Source organism: Frankliniella occidentalis, unplaced genomic scaffold (assembly GCF_000697945.3).
Source record: "Frankliniella occidentalis isolate FOCC.00 unplaced genomic scaffold, Focc_3.1 Scaffold94, whole genome shotgun sequence".
Classification (NCBI taxonomy): domain Eukaryota; kingdom Metazoa; phylum Arthropoda; class Insecta; order Thysanoptera; family Thripidae; genus Frankliniella; species Frankliniella occidentalis.
This window is the reverse complement of record NW_026267223.1, coordinates 883,755-891,051: the sequence shown is the minus strand read 5'-3', so window position 1 is coordinate 891,051 and position 7,297 is coordinate 883,755. Positions and strand designations below refer to the sequence as shown.

At 36.1% G+C, this 7,297-nt stretch overlaps 3 protein-coding genes across 8 annotated transcripts in view; 1 reads left to right on the top strand and 2 right to left on the bottom strand.

Moving 5' to 3' along the window:
• LOC113203901 (mucin-5AC-like) overlaps positions 1 to 7,297 on the top strand; it is a 142,005-nt gene that overhangs the window by 127,423 nt on the left and 7,285 nt on the right. The gene's annotated exons all lie outside the window — the stretch shown is intronic.
• Positions 1,108 to 3,513, bottom strand: LOC113203877 (venom acid phosphatase Acph-1). 2 transcript variants are annotated; one of them, XM_052269534.1, is made up of 8 exons: positions 3,378 to 3,513; positions 2,828 to 3,159; positions 2,654 to 2,752; positions 2,316 to 2,555; positions 2,056 to 2,241; positions 1,831 to 1,952; positions 1,534 to 1,756; positions 1,108 to 1,451 (listed from the first exon to the last, which is right to left on the bottom strand). In XM_052269534.1, the coding sequence occupies exons 2-8, from the start codon at positions 3,041 to 3,043 to the stop codon at positions 1,302 to 1,304; spliced, it is 1,236 nt and encodes a 411-aa protein (XP_052125494.1). In that variant the 5' UTR covers positions 3,044 to 3,159; positions 3,378 to 3,513; the 3' UTR covers positions 1,108 to 1,301. The 2 variants fall into 2 exon arrangements, with proteins under 2 accessions (XP_052125494.1, XP_052125493.1); XM_052269533.1 differs by having other exon boundaries at positions 3,304 to 3,462.
• LOC113203876 (aspartyl/asparaginyl beta-hydroxylase) overlaps positions 3,739 to 7,297 on the bottom strand; it is a 24,414-nt gene continuing 20,855 nt past the window's right edge. For both annotated transcript variants that reach the window (XM_026418793.2, XM_026418794.2), the window contains 7 exons: positions 6,540 to 6,774; positions 6,343 to 6,448; positions 6,004 to 6,238; positions 5,793 to 5,920; positions 5,557 to 5,699; positions 5,223 to 5,445; positions 3,739 to 5,118 (listed from right to left, as the gene is read on the bottom strand). In XM_026418793.2, coding sequence (XP_026274578.1) covers positions 4,968 to 5,118; positions 5,223 to 5,445; positions 5,557 to 5,699; positions 5,793 to 5,920; positions 6,004 to 6,238; positions 6,343 to 6,448; positions 6,540 to 6,774 — 1,221 coding nt within the window. In that variant the 3' untranslated portion in view covers positions 3,739 to 4,967. The remainder of the gene's footprint in view (positions 5,119 to 5,222; positions 5,446 to 5,556; positions 5,700 to 5,792; positions 5,921 to 6,003; positions 6,239 to 6,342; positions 6,449 to 6,539; positions 6,775 to 7,297) is intronic.

Below are 7,297 nucleotides of genomic sequence, written 5' to 3'. Positions count from 1 at the left end.
AAGACCAAATCCTGGAATCAAATCAGAGTCTCGTTAAATAAGAAATTATGAAGATTAAAGACTCAAGACTGCCATTTTTTTAATGAATTTCTCACTATTTTGAGGCTTAATTACCTACTTCTCTACAAATAAATTGTAAGAAAAATGCAAAAAAGTTACCAATTGTGGGAAGCAAAAGTGCGAGTTGAGTTCTGTGTTTACTGCCCAACAGAAGATGTTTTAGTTGGGAAGGGAGGGGTGGGTGGGGCTTTGAACTGAGAGTTACCCAGAATTGTCATTTAAGCTTGGACTACTTAGTGTTGCCGTTGCAGCTAAGTTTAAGTTTATGACGAGTTTAAGACTAATTAATAAATCCTATTTATGCAGTGATTTGTTACTTGAGACTGTGTCTCACTGATGAAGCGAGATGTATATTATTTTTGGGGAAGGTAGTGTAGCTGAGACAGCACATGCTGGAGCCAATGATGGAGACAATATTGAGATATGCTCAGCAGCAGAAACAAATGTCAAAATTGTGTGACATGTATATATTAAAAGATAAGAAAGTTCAGAGAATTAAAGTCATGCTCTGATGAAACATTAAAAGGAGGACGCCATCATTGTTATTTATTCAGCCATACTAGATCTGTGGACGCCTCTGAGAGGTTTAATTTGTATTAAGTATAAATATATTTCAGAGGTCTTTTGGATTACTCTAAATATTTGGAATCAATGCTTATAAGTACATTGTTTCAAAATTGTGCTAGAGCTTAATTTTCACTTCTTAAACGCTCTTCTCAAAGAGAGAAATGATGAAGACTTTGACATAAGAGCAGAGTGTTTCATGATGTATTTTCTTTCCAACACCCTTTCCACATACGCAATTTCTTTGTTCCTGTTAATGGAGGCAATTATTTCTTGAGTTGCACTTCCAATTGTAGTACAACTTTCCAAAACCATAGAAACAGCATGAAATTTTAATGTAAGACATGTTGACAGGACTCTGAAAAATAAAATATAACTGAGAACTGTGTGAATGTTGAGCTTGTATGTAGTATAGTAGAAGAGAAGAATCCTAATGTGAAGTGTATTCAATTGTAAATTGACTTGTAAATAAAATACCTCATCCACGTATGGTCAGTCATTCATTTCTAAAACCAGCATACATATTTACAAACAAAAAAGATAAGATTTTCAAAAACTACAGGTACACAACTCAAAATAATACAAAACACAGAAGGAGACGTGAAAAAATATGACCATAACAGTATGACCCATTTCTTTCACAATGTCTTAAGCAAGGATATAAAATAGATTCATTGTTACTCATTGCATTTGGCTTCCCATTCTGAGGGAGTGACGGCTATGGATGTTAATGCATTAGTAAAGTCATTCAATGAGCATGGCTCATTGCACCCTGGGAGTTTTAAGTTGACTGGATCAGTGGTTGAACTTGAATTCATATAAAATATCTGGGACAAAAAAATCAAATAAAGCTGTGAAAGTTTTTTTTTAACTTTCACCGTCATCTAATTATGAGGGCATCTCTCTCACCTTAACATAGTCAGTACTTTCTCCAAGTCCTGATGGTCCAGCGTGCAGCTCAAACAATAAAGCAGCTCCGATTTCTGGTTTTGGTGCATCATTAAAGCCAAGTGACCTCATTACGTTGATTACTGTTGTGTCATGTCCAGCTATGAGAAATACTTGTGGTTTTTGTTCAGCTTGATTGTGATTATTCTGCATTTTCACCTTCACATCATCAAGTAGAGGGCCTGTAAGTACACAAGTAATAATCAAAATAACACTCCACATTTGGCTTTATCTGAGCATTATAACTTGCACTTTCCTCCCATGAAGCGTTTCATCTCTAATGTGTCAGTGAACACTCCTAATGACCTGGTGGCAATATTTTTCATTGGCTGCGGGTAAACATTTTTAGTCCATTGAGGAAGTTGATGCCCATTAGCTTCCTGTAAAAGACAGAACATGTACCCACTATAGGAGATATCGAAGACAATTTAAAATTTTGCTCATTCCAAAAGTATAAAATTTCAACTATACATATTTACAAACCTCTATTTCAATGGTATTAAATAGAAATTCCACGTCCAAAACAGATGATATGTTCTGGCCAGAATGAGTAGAAATATATTGATACAGATTGGCATTTTCAGAATCAAATTTTCTCATTTTCTCTGATTTGTAAGCATTCTGTAGTTCCTTCTCATAACTAGGGCACTTCTTTTTAACCACTATCAGCTGTTTGGAATAAGGCAAAACACTAGAGAAACAATAAAACATTTTTCTCTCTCATTTAAGAATACTGTATTTACCTGATCAAGAGACCGAGGCGTGGAATGAACTGGGATTGGATGCCAATTTAATCCTGGAAGCCATATTTCAGATACTGAAGGTGGCTGTAAACCAGCAAGTAGTGCCCCTGCACTCATTAAGCAGCGGTCATTGTAACTGCTCCTGACTAGGAGACGGTCAGAGGAATAGACTTCGCCAAGTACGTCTTTATACCTGGCCCTTAAGAAAGCTCCTAGATTGTACATCTGAAGTTTCCCTTTCTAGAAAAACAACATGATGCATGAGAGAAGGAATGACTGTAATGATTCTAAGAAAATGTATCCACTCACACTAATATTGATGTTTGATAAGAACTTACATTAGTGAGTGCGCCCCATCCTCCTGGCCAGTATTTTAGATCATTATAAGGGTCTGTTGGATAAGACTCAGTGGGATTTCTGTCCCCATGTCTGAAAATCTGACAGGCAACGAAAGAGAAAATATATTCAACTGGGAAATGTGCTGAAGATTTGTCTTCATTGAAGATACTTACCACATATGCTACTTTTATGGCAGGCCTAGCATCCGTGTCATTTTCTCCAAATGCTACATATGCAAAGAGAATGCTGAAGATAGCAAATCCCAGCAAACTGACAGTAATGCACTTCATCCTCTGACTACGTTGCCTGATTAAGTTGTTAGTTATAGAAAACCGTGATGACGATGCTGGTTGGTCATGGTATCGGTACCCCGGACTGCCAGTACTCATTTGGATTCCAGGTTGACACCTTGTACCTTATCTCTTGGCTCGGACTTTAGCGGACGATAAGCGTCCACAACCGCTCTGGAGCGGATCAGGCGAAACGTGACGGCGTTATGCAAGTACTGATAACATATATACATGCGCTGTGAATGTCCGTGTTCAAATAGAGTGCGTACCCTAGTGAATTCAACAAGTAGCGACCAGGTTATGATCCAGCCGTGTAACCGTCACTACAAGATTTCTGACCGGCCTGACTATTAACTTGCCTTTATATCCCCCGCTTTACACACAACTGTCACTCCTGCTCCTGTCGTCACGACGTATCCGTAAATTTCCTTACCGAAATATGAACTCACAAGCGCGCCATTTGGGAAACGGAGAAAGTCAGCTGATATGCATGTTGTTGTTTTATTGACATTGCGGGAGGTGGGAGGCTAAACAACAACAACACCAAGAGGACCAAATACTTGTTGAGTGGAATAGAGAAATATTTCTCCAACCATGCATTTGTGAGGATTTCATGGGTATTGTATTCACGCCCGTTTAACTAAAATGTTGAATATATAATGCTGATAGTAGCACTATTTCAGCAGTCATCTAAATCCCTCCTGATTCTAATGGCCCTGAGAACCTTTCTCTTATGTTTTTAAACTGTTCTCAAAAGTTATCAAGAGTCGTTAGAACGGAAAAAAATGTAGGAATTTAAAAAAAACATTCAAATATTTTATTTTATTATACAATAAAAAAAAAATCTTTGCTCAACAGAATGATTTTTAGAAATAGAGCAATTCCATTTTTAATACACATGAATTTGAGACTCCATGTCAACTTAAATCAAAGGCACTTAAAATCTGGCAAAAGACAATATGTAAATAACTCATCTGTTACAATTTCAGACTAAATACAACTGGATTCATTTCATTTGCACACTCACTCAAATACTCACTATTTAATTTTCACACCAGTCAAAAGAATTAACTTGTACCACAGTGATTATTTTGTTGTTTTTTTTAAAAAATCATGCTTTCTTTTGTCACGTAAGTGACTGGCTACTTATTGGGAGTACACACAAGAAGGATCTCCATTTGATATGATTTCTAATACCATTAAAACAAAAACTATTGGTTCAATAGCTGCATGATAAACATTGTTAATAAAACTCTCCAGAACTAAATTCTAATGTTATCAAGTTGACTTTGAACATTTCAAAAAAAAACCTTACACAGCTAAAAATAATTGCCTGGTTGAATTGCCTGTAGCGTAAAAAATGGCCTTGTGCAGTGTTATTTATGCTAACCAGTGCTATTTGAAAAAAATAAGATTCACAACATATATCACAGGTTATCACACTACAGGATCTGCACAACCAGTAATTCCCAGAAAGTAATGGGAGACTTCAACTCAGCCTACCTTGACTATCTATAAACAAAAGTAAGTAGGGAAAAGGGGAAAAAAAATAATTTGTATATGTCAAGAGTAAAAAATAAACCTCAATAAATACTGTACTATAAACAAATCACAAACACAGATAGATAATTATGTACTCCTAGAAAACACATACATATCAAAAAGAGTGTTTTTGGTCAAGACTAGCATTGAACAAAAGCAAACAGAACCAGGCAGATCCTAGGGTGGTAAAGAGAGACAAAAAGTCACAATTTATTGATCAGCCTGCATATTCAAGTTCAAATAAAAGTACAGTACCAGAAGTTCTGAATTTTTATGTCTTATGGCTGCAAAATATAAATAGTAATGGTTGTGCTCATATACTTATTTGTAAATACAAATTCAGTCAAAAATACTTGGTAGAGTACTGTGACATTTCTTCTTTTGAAAATACCTGTACAACTATTGTGCACTTCTAAAGCTTGAGCTTGTCAACAGAACAGACTGTTTTTCTTACAAAAATATAGGTAAAAATCAGAAGATTTTAAATTGCAGGTAATGATCTTTTTTCTTGTTCAGTCAATTCTGGGTGCCAAATATCAATAATTAAAACAAGCCGCGTTGAGGATCCATTGTGCCAAACTTCATGTTCAAAGCTGTCATCAAATACAAACACTTTCCCTTCCTGCCATGATCTGCAAGTAAAGGATTAATTAAAGACTTAAAGATCACCCTGATACAGAATCTGTAATCTCTTGATTACTGAGCCTTTGCTCTGAAGACTGAGCAGTTCACATACCTTCTCTCTTCTCCAACTCGTAACTCAGTGCCAAGAGGTACAATCAGTCCAAGATGAGCGCGGAGGCGACAGTTTGTAGGCCCACAATGAGGCCATACATGAGTGTTTGGGTGCATAACACTAAATTTTGCCTGGCCTCTTCGACAACTATGTGCTGCAGGAAATTGAGCAATAAGTTGACAGGTGACAGGTGCTCTTTTGCAATTTGATGGAATCTGTTGGCCTGTAGTGAAATATTGTTATTGTATTATTATCCATTGTATAATGGTACATTGAAGGGTAAAAGTCATAAATTATTAATAACCAACAAAAAATCAACAAATAATAAACAAACCTCTAGCATATAATTCAAGTTGTTTCCATACACCTTTATCACGCAAATTTTCTACTTCATCTTTGAATGCACTAGTTTTGCCGTGTGATTCTAAAATAGCCACAGCCTCATTTCGTATTTCTTTCCAGTGTTCCTCAAATTTTCTGTTAAAAATTAAAGGAAGGAGGAGAAGGCGGACGTTACTATTATAACTTGAATGGATACAAATACGTATTTAGAGACAAATCTTGCTGTACCTAAACTGTTTTTCATATGTCGTTTGCTGTAGAGACCACCATGGACGTGCTGTTAACCGATCAACATTGTACAAAGATCTTTGGTACTTTGACCTAAACAGTCCCTTTTCAACCCCAAGCTCATACACCTGTTTTAAAGAAATAAAAAATATAATAAAAAAATACATACTCTGAAATTTCTTTTCCAATATTTTGACATAATACTCCGTACCTTGTCTGCCTGAATGTACTTCCCCAGCCTATTGTAGGCATCACCTAGGTGGAAAAGAAAACGAGCATCCATTGTGCCAGGTTCTCCAGAATCAATACCAGCCTGCAGAAAATGGGATCCAGCCTCATTGTCATTCTCACTTGTCTTGAGGATAAATCCGTAGTGGACAAGAGCAAAACCATCAGAGGGCCACAAACGCAGTATCTCTTCCAGCATGAGCTTGGCTGAAGAAACTCTTAAATTGGATAGTAAAAAAATATATTAATGGTGTAAGTTTTTTAAGTAGGACAATCACAACAACAAAAATTACCTAAACGGAATTTTTTTTAAGATCTTCACCTTCCAACCATGAGGTACGAAACAGCTAAGTCGTTGCGATGTCTAGGATCTTTTGGAAACCTGTTTATTAACATTTTGTGGACACTTATAGCATGTCCATACTGACCTAGGATGTATACCAATGACCATGAGAACAATAATAAAATGAACAAGACCAGTGAAGAGAAATCTGACATTCTGATAAATACTTAACATACCTCGAAACCTCATTCTGTTTATGGTGCGGTTGGCAAATTTCAGAAAGAGATTGTCAGTAATATCCCTCTTTTGTAACAATGACAAGTAACTTGTTATTGCATCTTCCAGTAGATTATTACTGCGTTTCTTTTCAGCTAATTTGTCTAGGGCCTGAGCTTGAAGTGACAATAGAGCTATTTCTTCTGGGCTGGATTCAAGAAGTCTCTTCACTTTGTTCAAGACTGCTTCAGGATTCTACAGAAATGGCAGATGAAGGAAAGGAAAGGAATGGAAATTGGTAAAGGAGCTTCACAGCATAGGTAAACACAAACAACTCAAGGGATATGTTAATTACATTAATAAGTTAATACATATGTCAAGGTAGACCAGAGAAATAAAATAGTTTTGAGATGGAATTAAGAAAAGAGTAGAGAAAGAGAACAAGCTTGACTGGAGAATAAACCCTGTTCCCCCCTCCCCATCCTCAAAAAACAAGAAGAAGAAAAAGACTAAATCAAAACAAATTGGGCTGTGAAATTAAATGAATTATTTATACCATACCAAAAAAAGGAAAAATGTTAGTACGTATCTAAGACAAAAGGTAATATGATAAGAAACAGCATAAATCAGGCAATGCACAAGCACACTTTCTCCTATTATTTTAAAATTGATGTTAAGGTGGGTGCTAAATAGAAGAAACTGCGAATTTCATTGCAAAACAAAACACGAAATAAAAAACCAATACCAGCCCATACTTCACTTAAACTTTAGAGTGCCC